The sequence below is a fragment of the Rattus norvegicus genome, chromosome X (genome assembly GCF_021556685.1).
Source record: "Rattus norvegicus strain SHRSP/BbbUtx chromosome X, alternate assembly SHRSP_T2T, whole genome shotgun sequence".
NCBI classification, from domain to species: domain Eukaryota; kingdom Metazoa; phylum Chordata; class Mammalia; order Rodentia; family Muridae; genus Rattus; species Rattus norvegicus.
Window position 1 is genome coordinate 35433660 of NC_141554.1, and position 23829 is coordinate 35457488.

The 23829-nt window shown below is 42.3% G+C and overlaps 1 protein-coding gene across 1 annotated transcript; it reads left to right on the top strand.

Annotated features, from left to right (window-relative positions):
* The first annotated feature begins 271 nt into the window (after positions 1–271).
* On the top strand, positions 272–22318 carry Rab9a (RAB9A, member RAS oncogene family). The gene is made up of 3 exons (NM_053458.2): positions 272–399; positions 17498–17525; positions 21202–22318. Exon 3 carries the CDS (start codon positions 21233–21235, stop codon positions 21836–21838), a length of 606 nt encoding a protein of 201 aa, NP_445910.2. The 5' UTR covers positions 272–399; positions 17498–17525; positions 21202–21232; the 3' UTR covers positions 21839–22318.
* The last annotated feature ends 1511 nt before the right edge of the window (positions 22319–23829 follow it).

Genomic DNA, 23829 nt, shown 5'->3' on the forward strand with positions numbered 1-23829 from the left:
CTAGGGTCTTTGCCTTAGGGTTTGGGATCGCTGCCGCAAGCCACGCCCACAGTCCAGACCCCGCCCTACAGCTCTTGGCCTGGTGCTACCACCGCAGGCCCCGCCCCGTAGCTCCTGGTCCCGCCCTATGAATTTAGGCCCCGCCCTCGACCTGGGCCCTGCTTTACCACTCTAGGCCCTGCCCCACTGACTCAGGCCCCGTCCCGTCGCCCCACTGTCAAGGCCCCGCCCCTCTGCCTTGGCCCCGCCCCGCCTGACCGCCATATTGGTCCTTCTGCCCAAGTCGCTCCCTGCTGGAAGTGCTCTCGACATTCCCGACTCTCTGGCCCTCTTTCTGCCCTGGTTGTACCCAGGTGTGTTGGCGAATAGCTCCCAGGACGTCCTGTGTGTGTCTGCAAGGTGAGTGGGGGTCATCATCCGATTTGAGATCCGGCCAGAGCTGGTTAAGAGCGCGTGCAGCCGGAGCTGAGCAGCCGGAGCTGAGGCCGCCAGGGCGAGGGTTGAGCCAAATTGGCGCGGGTCTATAGACGGCTGGGCAACGGGGGCAGCTTGTCCCCTACTCTCCAGATGACCCACATTCAATCACATGGGAAGAGGAGCACACACCCAATCACTCGGGACATATACGCGCGCGCGTACACACACACACACACACACACACACACACAGAGAGACAGAGAGACAGAGACAGAGAGACAGAGAGAGAGAGACAGAGAGACAGAGACAGAGAGACAGACAGATCAGATCCTTAAAACATCTCAGGAAAGAGATGTTTTCCAAACAGTTGGGAATAGGATGGTGGAACGATGCTCTCAGGGACAATGCAAATACCTGGGTATAAGCATATACACCAATCTTTCCCCTAACCACACGGGGACACTCACGCGCTCGAGACCAAACCTTGCCCCTGTGTGACTAATGCTGGGGAAGGCAAGCTTGTGTTATTTGAGTTTGGCGACCTCTGACATGTTACCCTTTGACCCACTCAGGTGAGGGAGCTAGGAAGTTAAAGCCAGGGCAAAGAACGTGTAGGCGGTTGGGTTGGGAACATTGTCAGATTCAGATCTTGCCTGAGGTTTCAGAATCGCGTTTCTTCCATCCCTCCGTCTTAGTGAAAAGACTAGACGAGACTTTTAAATGCTGACTAAATGATTGGTGAACGTATTATGGTTGTGTTTTGTTTCTTAAGTGATGACACATCCCATGATCATACTTCTTTTGAGGAATAACTTTTCTGCAAGTTTCCGAATTGGCACGTGACCAGGCTTTTCACAGCGTCCTCATAAAATCAACAGACTGAATTTGGTTTTTGTTTTGTTTTGTTGGTACAAGTTTTCCCTTTTTCCTCGCTAGCTCTACTGCAATGGAAAATCCCTGCACTGCCTGAAATCTCAACTAGAATTGAAGGAAACCCGGGACTATCTACGAACTATTTCCCTTTTCTTTTCTTTTTCTTCCATTGCTGGAGACCAAACCTAGGGCCTTGTGCTTGCTAAGAAAGAGCTGTACCCCTGTGCGAAATTCGCAACTCCTCCCTCAGCTAAGGGACTTAAGTGCCCTGCTTTTACTTTGTCTTTTATAATCTTAGTTAGAAGTTACCACTTCTTGTGTAGCGCTCCAAGTAACAACATATACCAGCTTTGTATTTAAGTGGCCGTGTCTTCTTGCTTTGGGGATTCTTCATGTGCATTGTAGTGTTTCGCTGTACTGAAAGATTTATGGTTTTGGAGGCTTACTTACTTAGAACATTGGAGGAATTGAAGGATATTTATGTTTTATTTTCTGGAAGGTTAAAGTAGACAAGCAAAAACCAGACCGTCCATTGTTGGAGAGCAGGAAAAGACATTGGCGGTCGTCTCTTTTCCAGCCTCATCCTTTTACATGTTCCCCATTCAACTACTTCCATTTTATATTCTAGTACTCTGGAGGCCTCAAGTTCTCTTAGTTCTAGCAATTTCTAACCTCCCTCATTCTTTTATTTTTTAACCATTTATTGGGAAGACCTACTCCGGCTCACATGAGCTGGTTCTGTTTGAGTCAGTACGCTCAGTGCATCCTTTGCATTTTCCTGGTGTTTCCAAAGCAATGCGTCTGTTACAGTTGAGAAATTTGCTGGTACCCGGGAAGGTTAGATTTCGTTGCCAAGGTCACCTAGGGAGTGAGGGAACAATGTTGAAATTCAAATATGTTTGTGGGTTTTTTGAAGTAGTAGTTCTGCACTGTGGGAGGCAATTTTATCCTCTCAGGGGATATTTGAAAAAAAAATGGAGAAAAGCATTTTTTTGGTTCATATTCCAGGCCATTCTATAGTTCTTTAAGCACAGTGTCTTACTGTTTAAGATAGCATTTTTATTATTTTAAAAGCTTGCTGGGGAATACAGCAAATACAGAGGCGAATGCCAGCAGCAAACCACTGAACTGAGAATAGGACCCCCGTTGAAGGAATCAGAGAAAGAACTGGAAGAGCTTGAAGGGGCTCGAGACCCCATATGTACAACAATGCCAAGCAACCAGAGCTTCCAGGGACTAAGCCACTACCTAAAGACTATACATGGACTGACCCTGGACTCTGACCTCATAGGTAGCAATGCATATCCTAGTAAGAGCACCAGTGGAAGGGGAAGCCCTGGGTCCTGCTAAGACTGAACCCCCAGTGAACTAGTCTATGGGGGGGAGGGCGGCAATGGGGGGAGGGTGTGGAGGGGAACACCCATAAAGAAGGGGAGGGGGAGGGATTAGGGGGATGTTGGCCCGGAAACCGGGAAAGGGAATAACATTCGAAATGTAAATAAGAAATACTCAAGTTAATAAAAAAAAAAAAGCGTGCTGGGGCTAAATTCTATAAGGTTTATGAATACCTGGTAATGGAATCTCTTTTTTAAAGCTGGCCTCAGTATTGCTGTTATGTACTGGCCCGCATTGAATTCCTGATTCTACTGCCTCAACTTCTTAAGTTCTGGGATTACAGGAATGTGCACCTACACACAGTTTCAGAATTTTTAGACAAAAATGACAAAACCTTTTGAGCTACTAGGCACCTCTGCAGTTGACTTAGGAAATGTGTTTTTCCCTTATTATCATCCACAGGTTTTATCCTGGGGGGCATGGTACAAAGGTGCTGCGCAGAAGGAAGCATAGCGGCAGAGCTTCTACCTTTCTGAAGCTGGACTCGAGTCACAATTATGAGCCCAGGTTCTTACATGGTCCTAGAACAGTTTATTGTTTGGACTACTTGGCAATAGAGGTCAGGTGTTCATTAAGGAAAGAACTCAGCACAGAAGTACATGTGTCATGGCATTTTTTCTGGACACACTTAGATGGAGTGAAGAACAGCTTCGTTAAAGCTTTGTATGTAGTATGGTTGAATTAGGCATGTGTGCCTTTTTATTAATCTGTATCTATTTCTTTATTTTGGTTTTTCTGAGACAGGGTTTTTCTGTGTGGCCCTGACAGTTCTGGAATTCACTCTGTAGACCAGGCTGACCTCAAACTCACTGAGCTCTTCCTGCTTCTGCCTCCTGAGTGCTGGGATTAAAGGCTTATGTCACCACTGTCTGGTCAAAAATTTTTAAATATACTATATTAATCAAATAGGATCTCACTGGTTTCAGCTGGCTGTAGACCAGGAGGCTGGCCTGCAACTCCGAATGCAACTCAGCCCTTTGTCAGTGCTCTTAACTGCTGAGCCATTTCTCCAGCCTACATTAAATTTCCTTTTGGTGTTTTTCAGCCTGTTTTTTACTATGCTTATCTGAGACCAGGTCTTTCAAAATACAAATTCCATTCTGTTGGTGTCAACCTTTGGCATGGGGGATGGGTGTGTTGAATCTCTTGAAGATTTCCTGGGAAAACATTCACATAATAGGTTTGTTTGAGGGTGTGAGTATATGTGTATGGTATATATGCACATGTGTATTTGGAGGCCAAAGGAGGGTGTGGAGTGTCCACTTTTATACTCCACCTATACTGCCTTACGACAGATTTTCACTGAACCTGGAGCCAGGCTGCTGGTCAATAAGCGGTAGCAGTCCTATCTCCATCCTCTACTAAATTGCTGGAGTGACCGGTGTCCATGGGACTATATCTGGCTTTTTCTGTCAGTTCTGGGGATTCAAACTTAGGGCCTTTGGCCTGTAAAGCCAGCTTTCTTATCCATGGAACCATCTCCCTGGCTCTGTTTCTTTGGATTTTTGACCCTGCCACTGCACTGTGTTTTTCTTTGCTAATGAATATAGATTTCTCTACCTCTTACCAGATGTTCTGTTTTATGGTGTGAGTGTGGTGGTGGGGACACTGGAATGCTGAATTTCATATTATACCAGATGCAGTCTAACAAAGGTATGTGGCTTTTTTTGTTTTTTTTGTGACCCCCCCCCTCCGAAGGTCAAGAGGACTTGGTGCCAGGGAGTCTCGCTCAGTCATCACTTGTGTTGCTGCTCTAGTATAGTTAGGTCACCACATTTCTTTCTTTGTAGAAAGATACACTACTTCTTAATGTCTGCAAGAATATATGTATCAGGTAGAGACAGCAAATCATTAACTGCCACGGAATTCTGCTCTGGGCAGTTTGTTGGATAAGCAGCAGGAGGAGGAAATAAGCCAATTGGAAGTGGTGCCCAATGAGGCTAAGTTGAAAGCTATGTAGATAATAAAAGCTAGTTAGTATAAGAAAATAAGGTTTGTGACTACCAGGCCATCCACAGAGGCCATTTATTAAAGGGTTGATGGGAGAGCAGGAACTGAAGTCAGAAAATGCCTCAGGAAGTTTGGTGGGAAAGCTGTAAGCAAATGAAAGGTCAGGATTCCTGAGGCAGGACACCTGGAGCCTACTAGGTATGTATGTGGGTGTGGTTGGGTGGCGGGCAGGCCTGTGGTAATCCTAAACCTGCTTTGCCTCAGGGTACCTGGGCCGGTTAGATAACTTAGAGGGAAAATCTGTTTCCCAATGTGACTCTTGGTACTGTGCATACTGTGATGTGCTCTGGGTATTTCCACATTCTGGATTTTTCCATTACATTTTGTTAATTTTTGACCCTGAATGATTTCAAGCCGTAGAAGTCAGTTGTGTTATAAACACAGACAGGACATGGAGATGTAGTCGGTGGTTGTTAAGTAAGGTCTTTTTTTTTTTTTCCACCACCCCCCTCCCCCGTTAAGTAAGGTCTTTATGAGGTAGAGGGGGTGAGTTTCAGAAAAAGTGTAGAAGTGAAGCAGGCAGGCCTGGCTTCGTACTCCATGGACACAGATTTCACTTTTGTCTGAGGCTAAAAGCATTATGTTTGCCATTGTATTGACAGGAACTGGGGACAGTATGGAAAGACTCCATCCTGGTACGCATTCATTCCATGACCAATTTTTTTTTTAAATCTAAGAGTGAAGGGTAGCAAAACAGTATATAAGGGCTCTGAGCTATTTTAATCCCAGGGTTTGGTGATTCGGATTAGGTGTCTAGTACGAGGTTAATTTAAGATAGCTTCTAGGAGGCTATCTCTCAGAAGCAGCTGTGTTAACAGAGTTAGCAAAATGTGCAAAGGCTTCACACTTATTTCAACATCTCACTGAGTAGAATTCTAAAGATAGGAGTGTTGAATGATTGTAACAGGTCCAAAAAGGCCAGGCATGGTAGTACATGCCTGTAACCCCTGCATTTAGGAGGCAGAGATGGGGACCTGACTTCAAGGGCATTGTTGGCAATATAGGAAGTTCCAGGCCAGCCTGGGCAACATGAGACCCTGTGTCCAAAATAACAACATACAAACAAGTAGAAGTCCCTGGGTTGCTGAAGGGCTTACTGGGTGGCTATAGTCGTGGTCATATGTTTGATCTGGTAAACTTAGCTGGAGTACATTCATGGTGGAGCAGGAAGTCAAAACTTCTGGAGGAGGGGGTCACACATTAGTGAAAGCAGGCCATTCTGAAATGAACTCTTAATAGTCTTAAATACAATTTGAAAAAAATAGTTGTTTTGGAGCTGCAGACAACTGTCATCCTTAAAATCTGCATTTAGTTTTTCCTCTGTGATCTTGGGCAAAGGCAACTTTACAAAGTTAAGTCACCAGAAGGAATGTGTGCAACAAAGTGTTGAAATTGTGAACTCCTTTGAGCATGGTACCATACAGATGCCAGCATCTCTGTTTTCCTTTAAACATTTTAAGTAGCCTGCCCTCCTCCTGTGAAGCTACATAGTTTCTGAACCATAGGATTGGAAGTTGGTGTTTTCCGTTAGAGTTTATAAGTGAAGGGTTTCGTGGTAAGGAAAGAAGGCATTAAAGTTGGTTTCCGCTCCCCACTACTCCCTTTCAGTAAATCTGTAATCTTTCCCCTGGGCTTGCAGTTTGGGTTTGCTGACTCTTAGTTGCTGAGCCTGGAGTAGGGGCTGCACAGATTGTCTCTTCCTTCCCTACTTTGCTACATCTTTTCTCCTCATTTCTTACTATTTGCACTTCAGGAAGTAAGTGTGTTGCTGTGGTAGGAGGGTAGCTGTTCTTTTCCAGAGTGGTTCAACTTTTAGCCTTTATCTGCTTGGTGGTTGGAAAAGTGCTGGAGAGCTAGGCGGGGCTTTTTCAGTTTGTGGCCAAGTTTCCTTGTTAGTCATTTCTTGAGTTTCACAGTGCCACAACTATAGCATTAGCTTTATATTTTCTAATTTGTTGTTGTTGTTTTTTTTAAAGATTTATTTATTTATTATATATAAGTACACCGTCCGTAGCTGTCTTCAGACACACCAGAAGAGGGCATCAGATCCCATTAGAGATGGTTGTGAGCCACCATGTGGTCGCTGGGATTTGAACTCAGGACCTCTGGCAGAGCAGTCAGTGCTCTTAACCACTGAGCCATCTTTCCAGCCCTGTTGTTTTTGAGACAGTGTTTCTCTGTGTAACAGAGCTCTGGCTGCCCTGGACTTTCTTTGTAGACCAGGATGTTTTTGAACTCACATCACAGAGATTGCTAGGAATGGAGGTGTGCCCGACCATTATTGGTAAGTTTTGGTGAAGATTTGCATCTAAAATAGTTTTTTCTTGGTGTCTTTTCTGGCTTTGTACTTTTTTTTTAAGTTTTTTTTTTTCTGTTACTTGGTGGGAGTGAGGATACCATGTTTGACCTACCGTGTTTAGTTAGGCCTGGGGATGGTATTTAATCTATGTTAGCTTTCATGTGTTGAGCTCTGCAGCATGGGGGATAGTGTCTGATCTGTGCGTGGGTTTAAGGGGCTCTGTGCCTTAGATATTGTAATGGTTAGTGTTGTCAAGTTGACAGAATGTAGACTCATTTAAGAAATGGGCCTTTGGGGGCTGGGGATTTAGCTCAGTGGTAGAGCGCTTGTCTAGGAAGCGCAAGGCCCTGGGTTCGGTCCCCAGCTCCAAAAAAAAAAAAAAAAAGAAATGGGCCTTTGAACTTTTCTGCTTAACTAAGGTGGGAGGAACAACCCCCCCTAGCTCTATTTTTTCTTTTTCTGGTTGGTCTCCTGAACTGAATAACTGGAGAAAGGGAATCTTTTGCTCCTGACTAAGATGCACTATGAGCAGCCTCTTCAGGTTTTTGTTGCCTTGACTCCCCCACTATGGTGGTGAACTGTATCCTTTGTATGTTCCTGTCAACTGTACGTTGGAAAGTCTTTTTCCCTTAAGTTCATTTGTCAGCGTGTTTATCACAGAAACAGGAAAAGAAATTCTGGCAGATACTTAGTAGATGTTAAGCAGCAGCTGTTAAGACAGACTTTAAGCACTTCATATTTGACTCAGTAAGGCAGTGGCAATGGGTTGGGAAGGAAATAATTCTTTGTACGATCAAATCAGGTATAAGAAGGGTACATATTCTTTGACATACTGAATTTGAATATCGTCATTTTAAAAGGGTTGAAAATTCTTGTGTGGTTCTGAAGTGTGAGAGGGTGAAGGTGGACTTTAAGGAATTGCTGGTATTTATAGTCAGTGAGAAGAGGTGTGGACTTCAACCTCAGGATATGACCTTTGAGGGATTGTTAGGAAAGGGAGCTACCTGGCTAAAGAAAGGTGAGAATGTGTGAGAGAAAGCAGAGCCTGCTGTCAGTCTTATGAACTATATTAGGGGGAATTTTCAAGAGGGAGAGTGGTTATTGTCCTGTAATATAGGCCTCATTGCTGTAATAATGGACAGTGGCCTGTCATGACTAAGATTTGAAGGACCTTGTCTCTTGGCAAATGTGTGGTACTATAGAGATACTTTGGTAAGAGGATCTCCATTTTCTTAGTTGTTTTAGATAATATATGATTCCCTTTTTGCAATTCTGTGGCATTACATCTTCAAGGAATTTACTATTATCATGGCCACATGTGGAGGGACTGGTCAGATTTTAAAAAGCTACAGAAAAGCAAACCCTTCATTCTTACTGTTCACTTTAGAGCCCTGTGTTCCTGAAGGCTCTCATGTGAGCAGTGAGAAGACATTGGTTTGGCTAGTGGTCATTTTGATGTTTCAGGGAATGGAGGTGTGCAACTCTATAGAGAGTAAACTCGTGTGGAGGCTGATGGGGAATTGGCAGTGAAGGGTAGAGTATGTTCAGGCATTCCTGTGAGAAGAATGCAATCCAGCATCTCAGTAGAACTAAACTGGGGTGCTGCTCATGGGCAGGTGTCACTTACATCCAGTACACAGAACTTTGGAAGAGCAACTTTCAGTGTCTGCCATTGTACTGGTGACAACCTCTCTGTATGTAGGATGGACTTTCCAAGCCTCTAATCTAGTTGAGTCTTAAAACAACTGCTGTCTGTCTGTCTGTCTGTAATTAGTCAGCAACCAAGAGTGGGCTCATGCCTCTAAGTCTCTTGGTATCAAGCTCAGAGGTACAGTGTTTTAAAAGGCAAAATCAAAGTCCATAACTCAAAGTTAAGTGAGGGTCAGAGTCCCCTTGAAACATTTGTTCCTAGCAGAGCATAGTGCTTATTTCACACACAACATGACAATTTTTTGACTTACACCTTCTTCAGTTAGTTTGGTTTACATTAATTCTTTTATTTAATTCCAACACTTGGGAGGCAGAGGTAGGCAAATCTCTTGAGTTTGAGGTCAGCTTGGTCTACACAGGCCAGGCCAACCAAGGCTACATAGTGACACCCTGCCTTAAAAAGAAAGTATTGCAAATTAAAAAAAAATATATTAAGTGCCCTTTAATAGGTAGATTTATGCTTGCACCTCACAAAGAACAAAACTTTATATCCTCACTTCTGGGTTTCCGCAGTTTCTCATGAGTGAAGGTGTTCACTGAACTATCACAGTTTATGGCCAAACTTTAATACACAAAAGACTCCCATGAGTGATGGGAGGAGGAAATAGTGGTACTGAATAAAGATGAAAAGTCTGAAAGGTTAGTTAGGAGACACATAAAGTGATCACATGTGATGTAGAAATGACACAGGCATTGATTTATTTTTAAATTTTTAAAAAATTAAAGCTGAGTCTCAGCTATGAAGCCTGGGCTGTCCTGGAATTCTCTGTGTAGACCAGGCTAGCCTCAAACTCAAGTCTGTCTCGCCTCTGCCTCCCGATATGTATATTACCATATCCAGCTTTGTTGATCATTTTTGAGGGACTTAGACTGATGACAAACCTTTAATCCCAGCACTCAGGAGGCACAGTCAGGCAGATCTCTGAGTTTAAGGCCCAGCTTGTTCACAGGTCAAGTTCCAGGACAACCAGGGCTACACAGGGAAACTGTGTCTTGAGAAAAAGCAAGCAAACAAAAAAAGACTGATGACAGCAGTTGGTCTTGCGCATGACAGGCGTAGGACCGAGTCCATCAACATTCCATCTTGGATGGGGAAGGAACTCAGAAGGACACCCCCCGACACAAGGCTGAAGAGTTTACGTAGTTAATGGTTGCTGGAGGAATGAGACTCATATTTTACTGGTAAGTTGCCTCTTCTTATCTGAGGTCATGCAGGCAACACTGATTAAAGTGTAGGCCTCAAAAAGAAAGAAAAGAAAGGAAGAGGAGGCAGAGAGGGCATCAGGTGTGTGTGGGGTATGATCAAAATGATATATGTGTGTGAAAATAAGGATTAAAAGGAACCTAATGCAACCCGAGCTTTGCTTACCTTACAAGCTTGAGGACTTGAGTTGGATTCTCAAACCTAGTCAGAAATGCCAGGCATTTGTAATCCCAGCACTAGCTAGGTAGGGGAAGGAGGATCCCTGGGGCTCTCTGGCTAGCCAGACTGGTTGTCTTGAGGCCAGGGAGAAGACCCTGTCTCACACGATGAGGTGCATGTCACCCAAGATTGTTCTGTGCCTTTCACATGCACTCCTTGCACACATGTGTGCATACATACATATGCACCAGACCACAAATATGGTGGAAGTGCTTCTAATCTTTCTAGTGTGAAGCTCACACATACAGATTCTTGTTAAACTATTCCACTCATCTGAGCCTACTTGGGATTCTAGGGGTTTACCAGCCTCGTATTCACTCACCGTGTTGTGGACCTCCATTGTCTGATACAGTAGTCCTTAGTGTTATGAAGTGCTCTAACTAAAATGAAGCTAAAATAAAAATTCAGTTAAGCAGACTAACCACATTTCAGATGTCCATTGGCCACATGTGGGTCACTGAGCATTTCTAGCTCTGAATTATCTACTGTTTAGTTGCTTAATTGATTCTTTTGTCTTTCTACCTTACCTAACTACAAAAATGTTCTTTTTCATTAAAAACTATTTTTTAAATCAAATTAGATGCTTCATTTTTCCAGAAAGAGTACTTGAAGTGGGTTCCTTAAATAGACTATGTGCTTTGTCAGTGATAGTTGTGGCTTGATTTCCACAGCTTTTTTTTTTTTTTTGTTCTTTTTTTCGGAGCTGGGGACCGAACCCAGGGCCTTCCGCTTCCTAGGTAAGCGCTCTACCACTGAGCTAAATCCCCAGCCGATTTCCACAGCTTTTTGTTGTTTTATTTTACCTATCCTATCTGTGAGGCAGTACTTAGTGCTAGATAATCTAATTCACCTGATCAAATCTTGAGTCTCCAAATTGGCCTGTTGTGGTGGTATTTTCCTTAGTTCTGGTTTTTGGTTGTTTTGTTACCTTTGTGCTATAGGGCTAGGACCCATTAGACTCCCATTCATTTCTTCCTCTCCCCTTCCCTCTCCCTTCCCTTCTCCCCTCTTCTCCCCTCTCCCCTCTCTTTCCCTTCTTTTATTCTTTCTCTACCCTCCCCACTCCTCCCTCCCCCTCCCCTCTCCTTTTTCTCCCGTCTCCTCCCATTTCTCTCCCCTCTCCCTCCCCTCCTCTCCTCCTGTCCCCTCCCTCTCCCCTCCCCTCCACCTCCTCTAACCTTCCCTGTTCCTCTTCCCTCCCTTCCCTTCCCACACCCCCTCCACTCTTCATTAGACCCGACTATTGTAGTCCATGCTGGCCCTGAACTTGTGATCTACCTGTCTTTACCCCCCTGAGTACAGGGTTCTATAGGCATGTGCCACCCCCTGTCCTGCGTAAAGCTCAGTTTCTTAAGCTATGAAATTAATTGAAATGGTAGCTATGCCTCTAATTAGGACATTCGGGGTGAATGAATGCAAAAGGAACTTGTGAATTTGGGGAGAGAAAAGAACCTTCATAAATTTAAATCAGGAGTGATAAGTTCAATTAAAAATTTCAGGAGTGCAAAGTTGCAAAAGAGACTGGAGTGTGTGTTGCTGAAGTTTTGAGGAAGTGGCTTACCAAAGGGAGCCTGCTCTCCCTCTAGTATCTATCTTACTAAAGGAATGTACTAGTTTTTCAGCATGTACATGTTCACTCCTTGTTAATTTCAGTCAATACTACTAATTCTCATTAGAATTACAATAATCATTTTTTCCAACATATTATAATGGATATCCAAAATAGGAGGAAGAATTTACATGCTGAGTATAGATAGAAATAGAATAATAGAATAACAAAAATAATGGAGAATGCTTTATTTTAGCATTTGTTTGCATTTCACCATGTGCAGAGTATTTTATTCAATGTGGCAGTCAAAAATAGGACATGAATTGTCATCTTGGGGTTTCTATTGCTGTGATAAAATACCATGACCATAACCAACTTGGGTTGAAAACTTCCTCTACCCATCACTGCCAGTTTCGCCATCTTCCTCCATCCCAGATTAACTCTCTGAGGAGTCACTTCAGTCTACAAGTCTCATGTTACACTCCATGGCTGAGGGGAGTCCGGGCAGGAACTGATGCACCTCAAGCTTGCACCTCATGTCTTGCTCAGTCTACTTTCTTACTTGGGACCAACAGCACAAGGGTGGCACAGCCCAAGGTGAGCTGTGTTTTGGCACATCAATCATCAATCAAGAAAATGCACCACATGCTTGCCCACAAGGCCAATCTTGAGGGGTCATTTTGTCAATTTTCCCTCCTTGAAAATGACTCTAGCTTATGTCAGGTTGACATAAAATTAGCCACCACGTGACTGGATGACATCGGTGTTGTGTTCCTCCCAGGGAGTTGACATTGTAATAGGGAAACAGGCACGTGCAACTTGGAGCATGTGAGCAGGTGGAAATGAGTGAAAGCCAGAATGATAGTACAAAGGAAAGAGAGGGAGCTGTGACACCTCCTGTAGAAGGTGGATCTGAGCTGGGGCTCTGATGGGTGCCTTGTACCATTGTGGTGGGGCCGAGCCTCCCGGACCAAGGTTACATTCCATGCAGAGATGGGGGATCCGCTGAGGACACAGATAGATAGCTTTGGGTGGGAGTGAGTTCTGCAGACATTGGGATAGCAGTATGTGCTCTTATCAGCTGAACTCTCTCTCCAGCCTTCCTAATTAGGTAAGTAATTTCCACTTGCTCAGCTAAACTTTCTCTTTTTAAATTTTGCAGGGCAGTGGTGGCACATGCCTTTAGCCCAGCACTCAGGAGGCAGAGGCAGGCAGATCTCTGTGAGTTTGAGGCCAGCCTGATCCACAGAGTTCAGGACAGCCAAGGCTACAGAAGGCTAAACCCTGTCTTTAAAGAATCATTTTTCTTCTTTTTGGGGGAGAAGTTGGTTTTAGATTTTTTTTTTGTCTCAAGTTGACAATCAAGAAGAAAATATGGGGTATTATAATAGTGTGTACTACAGGATTGGGAATAGTGGATGTTTTTCACTAGCATTTTTATTAGAAGGCATTGTAGACATGTTCACTACTGAGGCCTGGATTGCAAATGTTAGAGGAGTGTGGCTTAGGAGGGTTAGTTAGAATTGGAAGTATTGGAGAGGGGTGAGGTCTAGTGGGTTTAAGAGTTAGCCAGATACCAATCAAAGGGGTGGGGAAGGGATGGGGACGGAAGCAAGTGACAAAAAGCTGGAAGGCTAATGGTGAACATCTTATTGGAGAATCAAGCAAGACACAACCACCTCACTTTTGGTACCTAAGAGCAGCTGACACCATTGGCAGTGTGACAGAGATGGTAAGGTATTCGTTCTAGCTCTACCTGAATCTTCTTCAACGCATTGTTTCTGTGGCAGCCAGTTACTTTTCTGGGCTCTTATCTCATCGAGGCTTCTACTGCTGAAGGTATCTCAGTGGCTTTCTTCAATCCTACAGTGTAGGCAAAAATCCTTCCAGTGGCTTCTGAAGACCCTGACTGCATAGGATTCCCTACTTCAGTTCCTTCTTCCTACTAAACTTATTTCTGCACCTGCCTCAGGGTCTCCCAGTTTATGCTGGTATCGGGGTTCCTTGGCAGAGCCTTGGAATGTGTTAGTTCATTGCACCTTTCTTTTCTCTGTCCCCTGTCTTAACCTGCTTTCCTGAATTCAGGTAACCCCCTGCCTTGGAGCCAGATATTGGTTAAGGCTGCCTCCTAAGGACAGCATATCACTAAAATTGAGATGTGGTTGGAACAGACCACAACTGGAAATGGACACAGGGCAACACAACCTAGTTTCCCTCCGGTACTGGAAGGTACTTTTTACCTTACTTTACCTTAGCAGTTTAGTAGTTGGCTTGAGTTTGTGAAAACATGTATGTAAAGGCCTGATGGTGGCTGGTATCATACACTACTCTTAGATACTGGCGGGCAAGGCCTAGGCCCAACTAAGGGAACCTCACATTTGTACATTGTACCCCTGACTTACTAGGGGAATGGTGGATAGGGTGCTGTGTTAATATTTCAAGTGGTTTTTCAACTGAGTATGAGTGGTTGCACTCTGTTCTTGTGCCTCTCATTTTGTAGGACCTGAGAGTTGTGGCTTCATGTAGTATTACCCTCAGGAAAGAGCTTTGTAGTTTGCATTGTTAATGTGTGGCACATAGTAGGTGATATCTAAATATTAGTTGGAAAGCTGCTTTTGCCTATTTTGTGAAACTGGAGGCTTCTATGGAGATTCTGAGAGCTGTTGACATTTGACTCATGTTTCATTTAAAACCTACTTTTAAAATACAACACATTTGGTTGGGGATGTGGTAGAGCCTTTCCTAGCATGCAGGAAGCACTGGATTTGATTCCCAGCACCTTATAAAACTGGGCATGGGGGGGATGCATACCTATAATCTTGACATTCAGGAGGTAAAAGACAAGAGACTTAGTTTGAAGTTCATCTTTAGCTCAGTACTGAGTTTGATGCCACCTGTTCAGTATGAGACACTGTCTTACAAAAACCAACAGCAACAAAACCCAGAGCATCCTCACACATACTTTTGTTATGTATTGCCAGATTAGTCTATTTCTGTTGAATTAACTTGTTCTTTTGCAGATCTTGGAACAAAGGGAACAAACGAAAAGCTTACTGTTTCTACTAGCTTATTTCCTTTATAATTGCAGTAACAACAGCAAACTCAAAAAACAAAACCAAAAACAAACAAAAACCAGCAGTTGTATTTGAAGTAGCCCAGTAGTTGGTGTATTTTTCCATATTAATAGCTTAAATATTTTACTAGCTGTGAGATCTTGCTACATATGTAACCTCTTTCAATCCTCTTGGCCTTAATAGTAAAAGTTATGTCTTTTTTTTTTTTTTGGTTCTTTTTTTCGGAGCTGGGGACCAAACCCAGGGCCTTGCGCTTGCTAGGCAAGCGCTCTACCACTGAGCTAAATCCCCAACCCCAAAAGTTATGTCTTAAATACTTTTTTAATGCTGTGAAGAGACACTGTGACTAAGACAACTTATAAAAGAAAGTACTAATTTGGGGGCTTGCTTACAGTTTCAGAAGGTGAGTCCATGACCATAACGGTGGGGAACACGATAGCAGGCAGGCAGGCAGGCAGGCAGGCAGGCAGGCAGGCAGGCAGGCAGGCATGGCATGGCACTGGAGCAGTAACTGAGAGCTTATATCTGAGTCATAAGCAGAGACAGAGAGTGAGACTAACTGAAGTGACTCAGCTTTTGAAACCTCAGAATCTGCCTTCAGTAATATACCTCCTCCCACAAGGCCACACTTCCCAGATTTAACAAACAGTTTTACCTACTAGAACTAAGCAATCAAACATGTGAGTCTGTGGGGACCACTCTCATTCAAATTACCACAAATAAGGACCATGAAGAGAGAATGTTGGTCACAGGACTCTCATTGTTAGCTGCTGCTGTTTATTCTTAATCCTAAGGGTAATATTAAAAAAAAAAACTTACGTTTTAATTGATTGAATGTGTAAATTAAGGACTTCTACATGTAAGTTTCACACAAATGCCCTTTTAAAAAAACAGGGTGATAGGGGGCTGTTGCTGGAGAGATGAGTCATTATATAAGAGCCCTGTTGCTCTTTTAGAGGAACTGAGTTCAATTCCTAGCCCCTGTGTCAGGTGCCTCATAACTGGCTATGAATCTGCCCTGGGCCTGGTAGAGTTGGTGGGATCTAGTTTCCCTTTCTGGCCTCTGCCATCACACCCCCCCCCAGCATGCACTCAAAACACACACACACACACACACACACACACACACAGAGTAAAACAATTTTTTTAAAGATTTATTTTATTCATATAAGTACAGTGTAGCTGTCTTCAGACACACCAGAAGAGGGCATCAGATCTCATTACAGATGGTTGTGAGCCACCATGTGGTTGCTGGGAATTGAACTCATGACCTCTGGAAGAGCAGGCAGTGCTCTTAACCGCTGAGCCATCTCTCCAGCCTGTAAAACAATTTTAAAAGAAGGAGGAGGTGGTGGTGGTGGTGGTGGTGGTGGTGGTGGTGGTGGTGGTGGTGGTGGTGGTGGTGGTGGTGGTGGTGGTGGTGGTGGTGGTGGTGTGTGTGTGTGTGTGAGTGTGTGTGTGTGTGTGTGTAGAGAGGAAGGGAGGGAGGGAGGGAGGAAGGGAGGGAGAGAGAGAGAGAGAGAGAGAGAGAGAGATATGAATTGTCTCTTTAATGAATGGGTGTGCATATAATTTGTTCTGTTTCTAGTAGTTTCTGAAATTTGAGTATTAAAAAAAATGGCTGTTAAGGAACCTGTCTGTAATATTGCCCCTTTCCGAGTTCATGTTCTCACACAGAAAGTTCCTGCACTCCTTTGAGCCTGGTACTGGTGAAGTACCTGTATGCAGTCATCGGAGTAAATGTTGTATGGGATAAATGTTGTAACAATCTCTTGGATGGAGATACTGCTGTCCGTCCTGTTCCCCATGTAGTTTCAGGATATTAAGTTCATCCACTCTTGGGCTGTGCCTCTGGCTTAGTTGGTACTAGGAACATACTTTTCCTGCTGACACTGTTTTCATTCACGCATAGAAGACTTTGCAGGGAGAGCCTTAGGCCTGAGCAACTGGGGAGCCAAGGCAGAAAGGCAAAGTCTTTATGCATGAATGAGAGCAGTGTCAGCAGGGAGCACATGTTCCTAGGATCATTAATGTCCCTGTCTCCTTTGGCTCCTCTGGTTTCCCTGTGTTATCCTTATTTTATTGTCTGGGGTATGGTTATTCTCAGCCACCCAAAATTTGGGCAAGTATAATTCCCAGTATAATTGTATAGCTGTGCCTGTATGTGAACATTAGAAAAGAGAATGGGCAGGTAAACAATTTGCCAAAGGAAAAACAATGATCAAAATACAGAACTTGATATAGGACTGTTTTTAGGCTGAGATAGATCATAGAAAGCACTTAGATTTTTTTTTCCCCCTTCGGAGCTGGGGACCGAACCAAGGGCCTTGTGCTTCCTAGGCAAGCGCTCTACCACTGAGCTAAATCCCCAACCCCTAGAGTTTTTAAAATTAAAAATAAAGATGTAGTTACATGCTTTTTCTTTTAACATTTAATTCTTTTTACACTTAAAATGATGAAAACAGGCACAGGCCTACAATCCTAGATACTCTGGAGATTGAGGTAGGAGAAATGAAAATTCAGAGCCTAGCCTGGACTTCAAAGCGGGTTCAAGGCCAGCTTGGGCAAATTAGTAAGTTCCCATCTCAAAATTAGAATTAATAAAAGGTCTGGGGTTACATAATTCATTGGTAGAGCTTAACTAGCATACACAAGGCATTAGGTTCAACTAGTAATATCACAGAAGGAAAAAAAATCATCAAAACAAATGCCTATCACTAACGTAAGCATTTTGATTTCCTTTGCAGATAATGATGTTTGAACTGAACTACTAAGGTAAGGTTCATGACCTGTGTATTATGCTTTTTAAAATTCAGATGTTTTTATTTGTAGAATTTAGCTGTATTGAATGTTAAAATTGATGAAGATTATTGGTTTTATACAATCACAACTGTGGAATGTCAAAGTTCATATATTTTTTAGCTGAATTTTAAAAGTTAACATGGTAGAATTTATTTCTTTAGCTTTTGCTAAAGATATCTCAAAGGTTGAACTGCCTTTAGAAAAGAATAGCGGGCTCAGTGGTTAAGAGTGTCCGTACTCTAGCAGTTTGGTTCCCAGCACACCCATGTTATTAGTAGCTCAGAACTGCCTATAACTCCAGCTCCAGGGACTATAAATGCTTTCTTCAGGCCTCTGTGGGCATACACACATATGTCACATACACACATCTACATAAAGAAAGAAATAGAATGGGAAACATTTTTATGTCTATAAGCATGCTGTGATTATGTTAATGAGTTGACTGAATGAAGCAGGCTTCTCTTAAATGTTGATTAGGAACCACGATGGTTTATATAATTATTTGTAACACCATGTGTGTTTGTATACAACTCTAAGGTTAGAATCAAAGAGGTGATCATGTTTAGTAATAATATTAGCAAAAGGCCATATGTTCCCAAGTAGGAATGTCTTTTTCTGAGAGGCCTCAGCCAGTAAATGTGCATGTCAGTAATATTACCTGGTGTGTGGAATTCACAAATGTCAGATTTCTTTTAAAATGTCATGAAGTAGAAAATCTCACATAATTAGGACCAAAAAAATCAAAATACCATGATAAGATGATGTATCTCACAGTTTCTAAAACAGTTTGGTAGATATGTGGGGCATGATTTAGTTTATAATCTGATTTAACATCTTTGAAATTCAGTGATATATAGTGAAGCTTTGTGTCTGTTCAGGTATATATTAGTTGACTTAAAATGATAAATCTGATAGGCTACAATTATGTACATCTGTTTTCCTCTCAGACAGATCATAGAACTTTGGTGTTTCTGTCAGTTAAAAACTGACAAGAACCACAATGATGGGGGTTAATAGGGGTTGATGGGAAAGGGTTCCCAGTAGAGGCTATGACCAAGCTGAAGAGGTCTTAAGGGCATAGCATTGACTTTGGTTTGGGAGTAAAGGCTGCACCAGCTGAGGGAGCAACATGTTAAATATATAGAAGAACATGTTTTCATACGCGCACGCGCACGCACACGCAGAAATGACTGAAAGACAGGTGTACTTCAAAGTGCCTCCATGACAGCTTGTGAAAGTTGGAAAGGCTGGAGCTCACTGCACAGCCTACAGGCAAATCTACAGGTTGGGGAGTGTCTATTTCTGGTGACTTTAAGCCTGGTGTACTTAAGCCTTTTCTAGGCAGCTCACCCACTCTTTGTTTCTTTTAAGCCAGTGGTTCTCAACCTTCCTAATGTTGCAACCCCTTAATACAGTTCCTCATATTGTGGTGACCCCCAAACATACAATTATTTAGTTGCTACTTTATTACTGTAATTTTGCTACTGTTCTGAATCATGATGTAAATATCTGATATGCAGGTGGACTCAGGTGACCCTTGTGAAAGAGTAGTTTCACTGCAGAAAGGATTATGACCCTCAACTTGAGAACCATTGGTCTCTTCTTCCAGGCAGCTGGGATAGTCTGAGAATCTTATTTGCCTCTTGGCTTGTAGGAGAGTAACTCTTAGCCATCTTTACTAATTATATACTCTTGAGGAGGGAGGGGCACAATGAATCTGGTCAGCTTCAGGGACTTCCTAAGCTAGTTTGAGTTGTTTAGTTCTTGTCTTGGAGTGTTTCACCTCCTTGTAAATACTCCACCTTAAGATTCCCTCCAAAATGGTAGGTTTAAATCTGAAAGGAAACTGTTACATAGCATTTGTGATGGGATGCAAAGTTGAGTTTTGTTCTTCAAGCTTGGAGAATAAACCATTGAATAATTTTATTAGTTTTGGGTGAGTTTCAGATGCTTTGCCTATGTTGAAATACAGCACATAGGGGACACATTCTGAGAAATGTATTATATGATTTCAGTATAGTGTGAACATCCTTGAGGGTGCTTACATAAACCTAGGTGGGGTTGGTCATGTACAACCACACCCAGTTTGATCATTTGTTTATCCTGTTTTCCTACTAACTTGATTTCTCATTATCTAAGCTGCTATGGGTTCTTACAAGAACATACAGGTAGAAATGCAGAATTCTTGTATGGTACAGAAATTTTCAATAATACTGGATACCTTCACATTATATAAGGAGACAAACAAATAATGTCAACTGCATTGGTTATAGAAGTTAGTCCTAATAGATAAAGCAGTTCTTCATTTCTTTACTGTATTTCCATTGTGGAAGTCAACAATATCCACTTTGATGATAAAGCTAATGAATATTTTTACTTAGAACTCTGTTGTCCAGTATAGTTAGTGGCTTTTTAAATATGGTCGTTTAAATTAGCTGAAATGAAATTAATGGGGCCGGAAATGTAGTTCAGTAGAGAATGGCTTAATGCTTCGTATACACAATGCCCACTCCCCAGCACCCAAATTCAATTTAGTTTCTCACTGAGTACTCAGCAGCCACATATACTAGTGAGTACCATGTTGGACATTTCCATCATTATGTAAAAATCTCTCAGACAGCTGCTGACATAACAAACTTTGTCTTTCATAAATTCTAATAAATGTAAAATCAAAGCGTGTTTTAAATATTGACATATTTTAGATAATTTAGAAACATAGAAAGGTGAATAGGAGTTATAGAGCAAACAAGATTTAGCTTAGATTGCTAATTGGTTAAAGATGAGGTTAGGTTTTCCACCTGGAAGTTTTGTGTATGTTTGGAAGTTTTTATAATGAAAATTAAAGTGTCAAGTAGGTACAGTGCTCACATTAGCACTCAGAAGTAACTAGCCATCAGTCATAGGTGTCAGAAGTATCACCTCTTCAGACTGGCTCCTATAGTGTAGAAGTTTTTAAATCCGGCCCCTGAACTTCTTTAAAGGGTATGCATAATATATTAGTATATTTTTACTTAAGATTCATTTCATTCTACTTCAAATATACAGGTGGGGGTGGGGGAGATTGCTGAAGTGCTTGCTCTGCAAGCATGAAAACCTAAGATGGGATTCCCAGTACCTGTGTGAAATGCTGGCTATGGAAATGTACCCATAATGCCAGCACTGGTGAGGAGGATGTCTGGTTTGCTATTCATCCAGTCTAGCAAAATCAGTGGAGCTTCAGGTGAGAGACCTTGTCTCAAACTCCTACCTCCCTGCCCAATAATAAAAAGGTGGAAGACATTTGACACAGGTACATATATGCGCCCACATACACAGAGGGTGTGTGGGGAGGACGAGGGAGAGGGAGGTGGGAGAGGGCGGGGAGAGGTGGGGAGAGGGAACACGCATGAGTACATATTTAGTTAAATCAGTGAGCTTCTGGATGCCTCTGACTTTCCCATCCATCAGTGCCAGTATCTGAAGTAAGAAAAGTGAGGTGGAGATTGAGAGGCTGTTTGAAGTTGTTAAATCTCATGATTTAGGTAGTCCCTTTGCAAAGTGGAATCAGAGCTCTATGTTTTCATTTTACTTAAATGCTGACTTTATTAGAATTGTGTGGATTGGACTGGTATAAAGGCATATAATGGTACCTTCTTATTTTTATTTACAGGATTCTGAAATCAAAACTTACACTATTAATCATGGCAGGAAAATCGTCTCTTTTTAAAATAATTCTCCTTGGAGATGGTGGAGTTGGCAAGAGTTCTCTTATGAACAGATATGTAACCAATAAATTTGATTCCCAGCTCTTCCACACAATAGGTGTGGAATTTTTAAATAAAGATTTGGAGGTGGATGGACATTTTGTTACCATGCAGATTTGGGACACAGCTGGTCAAGAACGATTCCGAAGCCTGAGGACACCATTTTACCGAGGTTCTGACTGTTGCCTGCTTACATTTAGTGTCGATGATTCACAAAGCTTCCAGAATCTGAGCAACTGGAAGAAAGAGTTCATATATTATGCAGATGTGAAAGAGCCTGAAAGCTTTCCTTTTGTGATTTTGGGCAACAAGACTGACATAAAAGAACGGCAGGTATCTACAGAAGAAGCCCAAGCCTGGTGCAAGGACAACGGCGACTATCCTTACTTCGAAACAAGTGCAAAAGATTCCACCAATGTTGCTGCTGCCTTTGAGGAGGCAGTTCGAAGAATTCTGGCTACAGAAGATAGGTCAGATCACCTGATTCAAACAGACACAGTCAATCTGCACCGAAAGCCCAAGCCAAACTCTTCTTGCTGTTGATGGCATTAAAGGGATAGCTGGTGCATTTTAACCAACCAACACACACACACACACACACACACACACACACACACACACACACAGACACACGAATGAGAGTGGAGAACAAAATTAGTATGCAGAAGAGTTCATCTACTAATAAAATTCAATTAACGCATATTGTTGCCTCATTAGTCCATGGGAGAAGGGACACACTCACTCTGAAGGAATCTATTTACTCAGTAATGGCACATTACATTTATAAACTGTAATGGTTGTCTATTGTTTCTTAAAATTAAAACATTAGTGCTAATAAGATGACCAAGAATTGACTTAATTGTAATTCAGACATAAATCTTGACTATTCTTAGATTGTTTTGCCCCACAAGAAAATGGAGAATTACTTTTATATGTGTATATTTTTATGTAATGAGCATTCTATTCTTGGTCCAGGAAAGTAAATTCCTACAGCAATACTATTAAAGATTAAAATCTAATGCATTTCTTTATGTTGCAATGCTTTTTGATTTGACTTTTGTTCTCTTTAAGATGATTTAACTTTTCTTACTCATCCTACATATTAGAATCTACCTCAGTTGTGTGGCACATATATTTCCCCTTTCCAACAAAGGAGCAAGCTAAATGGATTTTTATTTTCTTTCCTTAAAAAGAAAAGACTGAATCTCGTATATTCCAGGTTGACTTAGAGGTCTTCCTTCCCCATCTCCCAAGTAAGGGATTACAAGCATGAGCCTGTGCCGCCATGTCTAATGTATGGTGAGCGAGCTGCATCTTCAGCCCAGCATTGTACTTTCTGAAAGGGTAATAGACACCTGTATTCACACAGCTATTTCTATAGTATGTTCTCTATCACTAGTCAGTGATTTGTTCTCAAAATTTTTTATTCTAAAAAGCCAACTTTCAGAATGATTGTTGTTTTAGGGTTTCTGTTGCTGTGATGGAACACACGGTGATCAAAAAGCACCTTGGGGAGGAAATGGTTTATTTGGTTCATACTTCAACATCACTGTTTATCTTCAAAGGTAGTCAGGACAGGAACTCTTAAGGAAGCAACCCAAGACAAGAGCTGATGTAGAAGCCATGGAGGAGTGCTGTTTACTGGCTTGTCCAACCTGTTTTGGTATAGAACCCAGGACCACCAGCCTAGAGGTTACCACCTACAATGGGCTGAGCCCTACCACACCCTATAGGCCTGCCTGATCATAATGAGGCATTCTTTCATATTGTCTCATGAGTTGATTTGTATGTGGTGTAACAACAGATATGTCCTGTGGAAGAAAACTCAAAGCCAAGACTGACTGCCAGGACATACTGGAGTAGGAGAGTGAATTGCTAGGCTGGGAATTAGAGTGGATAGAATATGGAAAACTAGTGTCTCTCCTGACCATACCCATTGGAACTGGGAGGAAACATTATTGCAGTAAGCTAAAACTCAGATATATTGAGAATATCTCTCATCCAATCACGAGGAAATAAAACCATTTATACATTAAGAAAGACTTACTAGGGAAGAAGCCCCAGGGCTGCAGAAGTTGTAGAGTAGGGGGAAGAGTACAAAGGAGCCATAGGTATTGAGCCTAGAGGCAAGCATCCACTTTGATATGCTAATAGGAAGCATAGCCATTCTTTGGGACCTGACATTAGTGTTCAGCTTGCTTTTTCTACTCAACATAGAACAGAATCTCTTGCCTAGGGAATGGGTCTCACCTTAACATATTCCTTGAGAGTCCTCATGTGATTTTAGATTATGTCAAGTTGGTAACACAAGTTTTGGAGGTTAAGGTTTCAACAAGAATTTTAGGGGGACTTAGTTTATAGGTATAAGCCTTTACTACACATACATATATGTGTTACATATATGTGTGTATACTAGAGCAACTTGACCAGTAGCTTTCTCCATACTCCTAAGGAAAGAGATCCTCAGGGAGGGGTAGGGCCCTGTGAGCCCCTTTATAATGGAAAGTCAACAGATTTAGTCTTGTGCAGATAAT

What these genes read in the sequence shown, in the direction of transcription:
- Rab9a (NM_053458.2), top strand. Translation starts at nt 21,233, where the DNA reads ATGGCAGGAAAATCGTCTCTTTTTAAAATAATTCTCCTTGGAGATGGT.